Here is an 11,864-nt window from a genome sequence, read left to right on the forward strand (position 1 = left end):
AAAAAATATTATCGACAATTCGAAAATTCATGCAGAATGATTATCACCCACATAAACGACTTGGGACAAATTTGTCCCATTGATGTTTTGAATAGGAAACATAAAACTCGGGAGTGTCACGTGACTGGGGACCTCTTCTTGACTCCAACCAAACAAGACACTCAAAAAGAAATAAATTCCGAGTTAATTTGATTATCTATAGCATCCCTTAAGACTTGGAAAATAGTACAAGGCATAATTAAGCTTGCTTGCACCACCATTCTTTAATTAGCTAGCCAGCTCCCCATTGACCTGCCATTGGTTTTTAGTCCGTTTCTCATTTCTGTATGTTGTTTTTCCAAAAGCTAAGAACACTCCATGTGCATCGTCTTCACAACCCCTTGCTGCTTGTTACTGTTCTGCCACTAAAGAATCTTCTTTTATCTATTTTTAGAGAGAGAGAGAGAGAGGCGTGCACTCTAATCATGGACCTTCTTCTGCCACTTCATCATGTGCTTCAATCACCCTCTCCCCACTTCCCCCATTATTTTACAATCTTCACCTTACCTTCGTAATCATTTCTTTTAAGGGAAAAAAAATTGTGGATTGCTAACATTCAAATTTCAACAATGCTGCTATACCTCACTTTTCAAACAAATTCGCATCAATTCATTTTTGCGTGTATATATCATCATCTGCCTTTCTCCACCTCTTAGTTTGATTCTTTCAATTACCAAAAAAAGGAACTAAATCAAAATTTGGAAACCTTGCAAATGAAAAGCAGCCCTGCAGCTTGCGGCCAGCAATCTTGGTAAAATCCCTACTGATATCTCGTCTTTCCGTTTTGAAACTATACATATTTATATGCAATATGTCTCATCTATTTCTTCCTTTTCCTTTTTTTTTTTTTGGTTGTCGAAAGGTCCATCAGCGACGACTCACTAAGAAGATACGTCCAATATGCAAGCGAAAGCTGCATACAGGAGTTGTTAATGTCGGCTTCGGTCTCGGTTTCACCAGCTTCAGAGACGGACAAGTTGGGGAATCGCAGTGATGGATGGAAGGTTCTGACCCTTGAAAACGGAGTGGAGATATCGAAGCGCAGGTCTGGATCGCTTCACATGTTCCGAAGCCGCTGGGTCCTCAGATCTGTCTCGCCCCAGCAGTTCATCACCGTCGCCAACGCCATAGATGCTGCCAAGGTGATCCTTCATTTGCTGCATGCTCAACCTTTGATTTTTTCTTTAATTTGGTTTAGTTTAGATTAGATGTCTTTATTGGGTGGAAAAGGAAATTTTGTCTGCAAATGCAAGCACTGCCCTGCCTATTGTTTTATTTGGAATATATTCTCCAATATATGTGATGTGGTTGATTTCCCCTACAAGAGGATTCACACGAATCCAGAAGACAATACAAAAAAGTTAAAGAAATATTTGAACTTTTACTATTTAACGAAAAAATGGCTTGCCGTTTCCTATATTTTCATCCTTTCTCTAAATTGAGGTTATTATATATTTTTTATGACTATATATAGTATATTATTGCTTCAAATTTAATAATTTTATTGTTGTGTGAACAGCAATGGGACAGTGAGCTTGTAGAAGGCAGATATATTAAAGATCTTGAAGATAACTTGAGCATTATTCGTCTTAGGTTTGGAGACAACTCAAAGCCTTTGTTTAGAAAAAGAGAATTCATAGTGTACGAGCGACGTGAGACCATGGAAGATGGCACTCTGGTATATATATACATAAGTTTTATTCTACTTTTAAAATTTTTAATTAATGAACATTCAAAACTGAGACTGGTTCACAGATTAATTGGGAATTAATTAAGTTTGCAGGTTGTAGCAGTGGCCTCACTGCCCAAGGAAATTGCTGCAGGTTTGCTTCCACAGCAAAATAATGCAATTAGAGGCTTTTTGCTGCAATCAGGATGGGTCGTCGAAAAGCTTGAAGATATAAACTCCTGTATTGTTACTTACGTTGTTCAGGTAATATACACACGCGCGCGAGGAATTCACTAACAATTGCATTTTCTGTTTTATTAATATAGATAATGCCGGTTGAGTTTTAAGTATATTAACGTGCTTCAACTCTATAAAGAATTTTACAAGTTTATTGGAGGAACATCATATAAATTAGATATTGTCTTAAACTTTCGATTAAGGACAACACTTAACTTGTTTGATGTATCTCTCGATTTGTGCTTTCAATAGAGTCAAGACAATTACTACATGAAATTACACTCTCTTTTTTTTTCTAAAAATATTGTATACTTACCTTCTTTAAATATATGAAAAGAAACTTAAAAAATTAACAGGTATGTATTAAATATGCACTTATGTTTGACATTTAACGTCAAATCCAAATAACATATTGTGTATTCAACAAAAAGGAGACTTGAAAAATTACTACTATCTTTTATTCTTTGAAGACCAATATATATTTGGGAAATGCTGGTATTTGATGTTTGTTAATTGTGATGTAATGTGCAGTTGGATCCTGCAGGATGGCTTCCCAAGTGGTTTGTGAATCGGCTTAACACCAAGCTAGTTATGATCATTGAAGACCTTAGGAAATTGGTTCAAACCACTGCACCACATTGATCCTATAGCTAGTGGTGGAAAGAAAGAACAGAGTGCTATTATTATATATGATGCCGATTATATAATTCCAACTTGCTACTCTGTTATTATATCTCAGTTTTACTTTCTAATATACTCAAATTTACATGATAAAGCTGAGAAAATTTAAAGTGCTCGAACTTATTATATTTTTACATTGACAATAATATCAATATCAATCGAACTAAGATTTTATCAACAAAAATTTGAAAATTTTATTAAAAGTGTTTAATAAAATTTTAAATTGAACTACTATAATATATATCTAAATATATTTAAATTCATGTCTAATTGTTTCAAATTAGAATTCCGTAAATTTAGAATTTTATTGAAAGTTAATGACATCAAACACTTGGTGAATTGATATCCAGATACTCTTGAATGCAAATAAGAATCCTCACAAATTTGTAAACTTAATTTGGGCAATCCATGAGTTGTTTTTTTGCCTCCTCGTCTATCATGTTAGAAATTTGCAATTTTCAAAATATTTGTCCTGAATGCGATAAGACCCGATACATGGTAGTTTTGTTTATGGACAATGAGTTTCTACCCTAAAATGTGTTTTTATGAAAGTAGTCTATTTTCCTTTACATTATTTATAAAAATATAATTTGTAGTGCAATTTATTTGGTTTTTATTCTAAATAAAATGTATACACATTAAATAATTATTATTAAATTTTATTTTAATATATGTAATATTATCGTACCGCATAATTTTTATTTAGCTAACATGACAAATATATATGATTGTTATAAAAATTGCTACCCGTGCACACGGGTTTGCTTTCATTGTTAAAAAATGCTTAATAATAATTAAAAATTCAAACCTATTAGATAAAATAAATAAATAAATAAAATCCATGAATTGTCTTAATTATCATACATTTTTTAATATCATTTTAAATACTAATCATTTAATATATTAATTAAAATATAAAATTGAATATGAAAAAAAGGAGAGAAGACCACAGGTAAGGTATGTAAGGTATATGATAAGTGCACACAGTAGCTTAAGTAGATAATAATGAGACAATATTAGGCATATAAACTAGTTTGCTCATCAAGGCTTCTGGCTCCAACTTTAGCAAGCTGGTATGCTTCCAAATTACTCTCTTCATATATTAACAAGCCACAGACTGAAACACTTAAAAAGAAAATTTTGTATCAATTACTTCCATTTTTCTTGTTAGACTAGTATCGCTCAGAGCTACAGGTTTAACTCGATTATTTCCTAATAATTGATATACCTCACAAGTTACATTAATTTGTTGACTGGCGATATCTTGACCCTTAATTACTAAGGCATTATAAATATTAGGCATCTTGTCCGGAAAAAAAGGCTACATCCAATACTGGATCGATGATTTGAGAAATACACCCCAAATTTTTTTTTAAATTGTGGAAACTCCTGAAACAGAAATACTTGAATTTATTTTCATAATATAATAAAGTGAAATATGTCATCCTTCGATACGATACAAAAAGTTTATCATAAAAAATTAAAATAAAAGAAAAGAAACTCAAACAATCCAATCAATTAACCATCCATTCAAGTTAAAAACACACACACAAAAAAAAACACCAAGTAATTCAATAACATGAATCTAGAAAAAGAAAAAAAAAGAAGAAATTTTTAGTTTAATGAATTCATAGTTTTATTTATTAATTTATAAATATAATAATTATACTTAAACCTATATATAGCATATATATTAATTTAAGCCAGAACAGGAGGCCTCCCAAAAAATCTGATCTAAGACGATTTAAATAAAAAAATTGATTATAAATCTTACTTAAGTTCAACTTTCAAGTAATATATTTTTATTCAAACTCTTTATATTTTAGATGAGTTATCGGATTTATGGGAATAACTAGATCCTTGAATAAATTTAATATAATAATTATCAAATTTTTTTCTCTCAATTCTATTTGATAAAAAAGAAAAAAAAGAAAAAGACACATATCACAATTTGTGCTAACAAAACCACTCTAACGGAATGAACCAATTTGAAAGAAAAAAATTGTAATTAGGATCAAATTGAGACATGTTAAAATTTAGTGATTAATATGAAATTTGCTTCAAAGTTGAAGGACTATCATCTATTAATCCTTTTGACAAATTTAACTTCTTTTATCCCTTTGAAATCAAAAGTTCATCATAGCTATTAATTTATTAAATAAATTTCTTCACTTCAATAGTGGTATGGACTGATAGATCCCTTTAAAACCTAGCTTCGTTTTATTATTAAAAATAAAAGTAAGAAAGAAAAGAGAGAGAGAGTAGAGAAAACCAAGGCAAAGGAGCTAGTTTAAAACCCCCCGGCCTCAATCTTTTGGTCTAAAATTGGCTTTTAGTTTCCGTTATCCGTCTTCTTCTCTCTTTCACAAAGTGTATATTTTTATATAAAATAATAATTTGAAGTAATTCCCAATTCCCCAAATCTCAATCCCACCAAACCCTACAATGAAAACCCTAATTCATTTTACCCTTTAATTTCTGATTTGCTGCTCTCAAAATTCTATTCTAAAGTTTTGTCCACGTATTATTCTCCTTTTTGTTTTTCTTTAATATTTCAATATTTGCATATATATAGATAGAGATTAAGGATTTTTGGGTTAGGGGGGGGAAATCTTTGAAGGGGAATTTGAGAGAAACAAATGGAAGGGATACCACACCCGATACCGAGAACGGTAGAAGAGGTCTTCAACGACTTTAAAGGCAGACGTGCTGGCTTGATTAAGGCCCTCACCACTGGTTCGTTCCCTTTTCTTTCTTTCGTTCTTGGTTTCTTTTTTTATTTTCCATTTCAAAATTACAGATGGATTCAATTAATTAGTTTTTGTTGTCATATTTTGGGCTTTTTATGGCAGATGTTGACAAGTTCTACCAACAGTGTGATCCTGGTGGGTTTGCTGTTTTCATTCTCATATTTTCATTCTCATAGTTGACGCTGCACCGTGGACTCTGTATCTGTCTGTTTTCCTTTTCTCGAGTTTGCTTTCTTTCATTTGGGTTACTTTTCTATATCTGTGCGAAATGGGTTTATTATTATTATTATTATTACGTTTTTCTAGTCAAAATTTTGCTAATATTTTTATTTTCTGAATGTCTTAGCTGCAGACTCTTTAGTGAAAACTAAAAAAATAAAAAAACCCTCAGAGTCAAATGTATTTCAGTGAAGCAGTTAAACTTTGTTTTCATACGTGATGGCTGCTTGATCAGATAAATTCTGTAATATTTGGCGATTGGATTTGCAATTTGTAGTTTTCAGTTTTACCTACTTTTTTTAATTTGATTTCCTTTTTGCCCTTATCAATCCATAAATAATTCATGCTTTTTTCTGTCTTCATGTTTTACGTGGAGTACACAGTAAATGGCTCCTAATTCAATTCACTTCAATCGCGACAAATCTTGTATTAGTCAGTTCTCACCTTTCTGGTTTTAGTTCCTCTAGATCATTTATCGTATCAGCCCCTTTAGCCTTTTCGATGATTTATAATCGTGGTTTATTTGCTACAGTATACTTGATTTGCCTGCGAGGTGAACAGAATTTGGAAAAAAGTTACATGAATGAGTTACCTTTCTTGCAAGTGTACTGTCAGGTTTTTATTTAATCTACTTACAGCCTGCATTACTATTTTGATAGACGGTTTTCAAATTAACCTTTTCAGTCAAGTGTTCATTCTCAGCTTCATGAAAATTTGAAACTTGGAAAGCTGCCTAAAAGCATGTTTCAAACGGTTGCCTAAACTTTTCTTAATAGCCTTTGCCTTTTCATGATGTTGACATGCTTCTGGTTATTTTCTGTACTAAAGTGTAGGTCCATTTTGTTAATGTCCATCTCTTGTGTAAAACTCCAATGTGTAGGTCCATTAACAGTTACAAGATTTTTTTATTAATCTAATTTGAGAGTGGCTTCATTCAATTGGAAATATAAAGGTGACCAAAAAGAATAGAAATACGGTTATCTTTGTATTTTATGTGGACTAATTGTCTTTAATGTCACACTCAAAACTACTCACGAATTCATTTATGTTTTCTTCCTTGATGGCTAGTGATTTGCTTGAGTTTCTGTATTATTCTTATAATGTAGAGCTGTTTAATGTCAGAGTGGAAATAGAATATCTAGTTTTCTTCATTTACAGATGGAAACTAGGCTTTATGCTTCAATATGTCACATTTGCATTCTATATGTAGACACATATTGTATCTTGGATGTAATTTCATTTCTCAGGAGCAGTTTGGTTCTGATTCTACTTTAAAAAGTACTACTGCAATATGGTGTTTATAGCTATCGGTTCAATTTAACATCTCTGTTCCTACATGTGTATATTTTATACATTATTAGGAAATTTTGAATCTATAATAGAAGTTTCTAGCTTGACTTAATTACTTAATGTGCTGTATGTTCATTGTGATTTATTTCAGCAAACTTGTATCTTTGGAAAAAAAAATGAATTGACATTTATTTCCCGAATTTATTAAATTTATCTGCAGAGAAGGAAAACTTATGCTTGTATGGACTCCCAAATGAGACATGGGAAGTTAACTTGCCTGTTGAGGAGGTGCCTCCTGAGCTTCCAGAACCTGCACTAGGCATAAACTTTGCTAGAGATGGAATGCAGGAGAAGGACTGGCTATCCTTGGTTGCAGTTCACAGTGATTCATGGTTGCTTGCTGTTGCTTTCTATTTTGGTGCACGGTTCGGGTTTGGCAAGAATGAGAGGTATGTTTACTTTTTACATCTTTTATGGCACATTGAGTCACAGTTTTCACTGCTCAGTTGCAGCCGTATCATGGTCGAATTTAGTGCTAACTGCATTATTCTCTTTGCGTATTCTAGTATAGAAAAAACAGTACCCTATCTCTCTTCAAATGAGTTTATTTCGAGTTTATAGAAGATTACCAATCTAACCAGTCAATCATTCAAAGCATAAATTCAAAGCATAAAGTTAAAGAATGAAGCAATATTACATGTACAAAGTTGTAGAAAGTTCATTTTAATCCTCATTTCCATTTTTAACTTCATGTAATTTTTTGTTTTAAGTTTGGTAAGATGAATTTGGGACCATTCTGGTACTTTCATTAGTATTTTTTTGACTTGCCATAGGTGTTTGTGCCTTACAATCAAACGAGAAGTGACTGTCCTTTTTCATTTTGTATCTTGCTGGGTTTGAGAGAACAGTTTGAGCATTGAGTCTGGATGCCAAAATGCTAAATGAGATGTTTGACTATTATTATTTAATCCTAACATATGTCTTGCATGCCATAGAATGGTAGAATGAAATATTGACCTAAATGTTTTCACTCTTGTTAGAAGTTCGTTGCATGCATGTGTCTAAGCTACCAACAATGGTTAAAAACAGATCAGTTGGCTGAAGTGGTAGGTCTAGCAGTTAAACCATATGGATTGAACATGACTACCGTGGAGCCAATCGGAAACTGAAAAAACTGGTAAACCAGATAGTCTTTTTTAAACAAAAAAATTGGCCTTTTAAACCCATTTAAATTAATTTGTGCAATAATAATGAAATTTATTCCTTTTCATTATTGGTTTCTCGTGAATTTAATTTTCTATATTTAAAAAAAAAATTCCTTTACTTTTTTATTCTTTTCAAACTTTATGATTTTTATGATATTTTCTTAATTATTTTTAATTTCTGTCCTTTTTATTTTTATTTTCTTAGTAGTTGAAACAGCTGGTTCGACTAATTGAATCAGCTGGTTCGATCAATTGAACCGGTTGAACCAAATGTCCAACCAGTTCAACGGTCCGGTTTTTCATTCATTGGCTACCAATATTATGGTCACATGTTTTCTGGTCTACACTATCAGGAATGTTGCTATGGTGTTTTATTATAATTATTATTCTAATTTTATTTTAAGATGTTATGTCCTGCACAACCAATGAGCAGTCCATAACCCATGGACTGCTCATCGTCTTGTGAATATACATTGGTTAATATTTTTAGTACAGGACTTGCTTTAGGAGGGAACATTTGACACATTTGGGGATTTGGATTTGTCTCAAAGATTTGGAGTTTGAATTTAGGGAGAGAAGCAAAATTAGCTCTTAGTTTCATTGTTGCAGTGGTGTGGTATTTGATAAAAAAAATGAACATTGAGAATGAGGCAGCTGTGGGAGAAAAAGAAAAGGCCCTGTTTGCTGGGGATATGTAGAAAAATGCCACTTCAGCTGCTATCTGTTAATTTGAGCCCTATAATTGTTGTTTCTCTCGTTGAGCAATCTTGTATCATTGAACTAAGAATACAGTTCTCTCAACTTCCTTTTGTTGAATTCTATATTGCTCCAACTCTTCTTATATCTGATACATATTAGAGGTGGGTACGAGGATATGAGTATGACCACTCCAAAGACCCTCCAGATATTTGGAAAAACATAGAAAAAATTGAACGTACCCACAACCCAGTATGAGGGATGTAGGTTGAGTAAAAGAAAAGAAAGACTAAATACAGCTTTTCTCCTAAACCTGGGATTAGGTCACATGTGCATCACATGCATGCTTTCCTCGTAAGGGACTAGAGCTGTTAGGGGTCTTGGGGGTGGGGGAGTGTCCTTCATCGCAGGTTTTTGCTATTGCTAATGTTAATGTTTTTTATTGGCAGGAAAAGACTCTTTCTAATGATAAATGATCTTCCAAGCATATTCGAAGTTGTTACTGGAAATGTAAAGCAATCAAAGGACCAATCTGCTAATCATAACAGTAGTGGCAAAAGCAAATCAAGTGCTAAGGTGGTACAAAGTTAACCGCAAATTCCTGTGTTGTTCTTCCTTTTGCATGCACCCATCTGATTTTATGTCACATTCATATCCTTGGTGTTTGCAGTCTCGTCAATCTGAACCCCAGAGTAAGATGGTAAAGATGTCTCCACCATCCAAGGATGAAGATGAGAGTGGGGAAGAAGAGGAGGAAGATGATGAACAGGGTGCCACTTGTGGGGCTTGTGGAGATAGCTATGGAACAGATGAATTCTGGATTTGCTGTGATATCTGCGAGAGATGGTTCCATGGCAAATGTGTGAAGATTACACCTGCAAAGGCTGAGCACATCAAGCAGTACAAGTGCCCAAGCTGCAGTAGCAAGAGGGCTAGAGTTTGAAAGTAGTAGGTTCAGAAATTGGACTTTAAATCTATTTAAAACGAAACAGACAAGGTTGGTTTTATAGCCTTTTTCGTTACAGTTTAGAAGTAAAACAGAGCTTGGTCCGTTTAGTTGATGAATGAATTTTATGACTGCATATGGGATTTAATGTTTTGCTACTCTTTGTTCCTGCTTTGTTTAATTTTTATTGACAATCGTGTTCTAAACTGATGCTGGTTTCTATATTTACTTTATTATGCATACATATACACGAACACAAGGGAACTACTTATTTATTATATCAATTGGAACTATTATCTGTATTAATGGTCAAAAGTCTTTCGTTAGATATTGGTAATTGATAGGAGCAAGTTGCTTGAGCACAAGAAGAACTGAATTAAAATCTAGAAAAGAAGTAATCAGACTAGAAATTGTGCCAGAACAAGAGAAAAAAAAGGCACAAGCTTAAAAGAAGCAATCAATTTTGAGAAGAAAGACAAATCTCAACGCGATTTTGAAGGCAACGCAACAAATCCAAGGTTTTTTTTTTTAAAGAACGAATGGTAAGAACATGTTAGAAATGGAAAAAAAAAGCCAAATTAAAAATAAAATAAAAGAAATAAAGATATGTCTATGGTGCCGTTTGAAGAACTTCATCAAACACTATAAACGGTTCGAATTCACCCTCTAAAGCAAAAACTTGAAGAGTTGAAAAACTTTATTTCAGTCTTCAATGTATAATGCGGAGAATTTTATATAAACTTGCTAATTACATAAAAATAAAAAGTAGTATCTTGTTGATTAAGAAAGATAAAACAAACTTCTAAACACCTTAAAATACCTAAAAATATTTTAAATTTTGGAATAAATAAATAATAATAATATAAAATCTAATAAATACAATGTTGCGCTCATATATAATCAAAATTAAGCTTTAATAATCAAACCAATATGATTTTAAACTAGAATTAAAGCTTGAAACTCTTAATTTTTAGTAATAATCCCGTCCAAAAATTTTGCTCGCGCAGTCTTTACTCAAACAACCTTAACTTGAGCTGTTGGACTCAAAATTGAGTGATTCAAAGTGCATTCCGAAGCTAAGAGAGCTCTTTAATCATTATGAAGACAAATCAACTGGAAATGTTTGGATCCCTTCCAAAAATGCACCACAAGTCAACTTATTATAACATGGGCTAGGTGTGTGGGCTTGATTGAGCTCTTTGAAGTTTGATGCTTAAGGTTTGTTAACATCTTTCACACGAACAAACTTTGGCCCTTTAATTCGTTCTTGATCTTTGATGAACTCCAAAGTCCATTTTGAAGCTTCAACTCTTCCTTATGGAATATTTTGGTCACGAAATCTTGTACAATTAGGTTGAGTTTTGTACTTCAATTTTTGAAATTTGAATTTCATGATTGGGCTTTGAGGAAAATTGAGTCCACCACCATCATGAGCTTGAAATTGGGTTAGGCCGCTCGTATCAATAATTTACTCAAAATTGGACGTGAATGATATAGTAGAATGAAATATGAAACATAAAAAAAATACAAAATCAAAGGACTTTTTCATTTTTTATCAGCAACTTTTTCTTGTAATTACAAATAAGGTATTGCAAAGTTATTATAAGCATGTATCCTTATGCTTAAAGTCATGTTTCTAAAACTGTTTGAAGTCAATGTATTGCTAAGATGAGGCATTGGTAATTGGACAGAGATTCACATATATTGATGAAGTATGCGAGATAGTTATACATAGTACAGGAATAGTGTTACGAGTATCGAATATGACTTGGTAGAATTACTCAAGTATTTGAGGGATATGTTATCATGTAATAGGCATCGTGTAAAGTAGTCTACTGATTTACGATAGGTTCAACTTATACAAGGAGTATTATATTTTAAGTCACTGCAAAATAAGTCTCAAAACAATGATGCTTTTAAGGTATAGATAAGTGATCCAAAGAGGATATATCTCACTTATTAATTAGATCAACAATATAATAAAGTAGAACACTTTGAGAAAAATAATTTCTTTAGTTTCTAGAATTAACTTTAAGGTTATAAATTTTAATACAATTTACAGCATAAGTAACTTTATATTGATTTATGTGCAATTTTTTTTTTTGGTGAAAAGAAACATCAATTACATAAAG

General features: G+C 32.3%; 2 protein-coding genes across 2 annotated transcripts; both read left to right on the forward strand.

Moving 5' to 3' along the window:
- The first annotated feature begins 202 nt into the window (after positions 1-202).
- On the forward strand, positions 203-2,699 carry LOC107905796 (START domain-containing protein 10). The gene is made up of 5 exons (XM_016832553.2): positions 203-790; positions 902-1,181; positions 1,559-1,717; positions 1,823-1,972; positions 2,477-2,699. The coding sequence occupies exons 1-5, from the start codon at positions 753-755 to the stop codon at positions 2,585-2,587; spliced, it is 738 nt and encodes a 245-aa protein (XP_016688042.1). The 5' UTR covers positions 203-752; the 3' UTR covers positions 2,588-2,699.
- A 2,066-nt stretch (positions 2,700-4,765) lies between these two features.
- Positions 4,766-9,940, forward strand: LOC107905795 (PHD finger protein ALFIN-LIKE 7). Its single transcript, XM_016832552.2, has 5 exons — positions 4,766-5,362; positions 5,479-5,511; positions 7,106-7,334; positions 9,236-9,362; positions 9,457-9,940. The coding sequence occupies exons 1-5, from the start codon at positions 5,266-5,268 to the stop codon at positions 9,727-9,729; spliced, it is 759 nt and encodes a 252-aa protein (XP_016688041.1). The 5' UTR covers positions 4,766-5,265; the 3' UTR covers positions 9,730-9,940.
- The last annotated feature ends 1,924 nt before the right edge of the window (positions 9,941-11,864 follow it).

The sequence above is a fragment of the Gossypium hirsutum genome, chromosome D05, assembly GCF_007990345.1.
Source record: "Gossypium hirsutum isolate 1008001.06 chromosome D05, Gossypium_hirsutum_v2.1, whole genome shotgun sequence".
Classification (NCBI taxonomy): domain Eukaryota; kingdom Viridiplantae; phylum Streptophyta; class Magnoliopsida; order Malvales; family Malvaceae; genus Gossypium; species Gossypium hirsutum.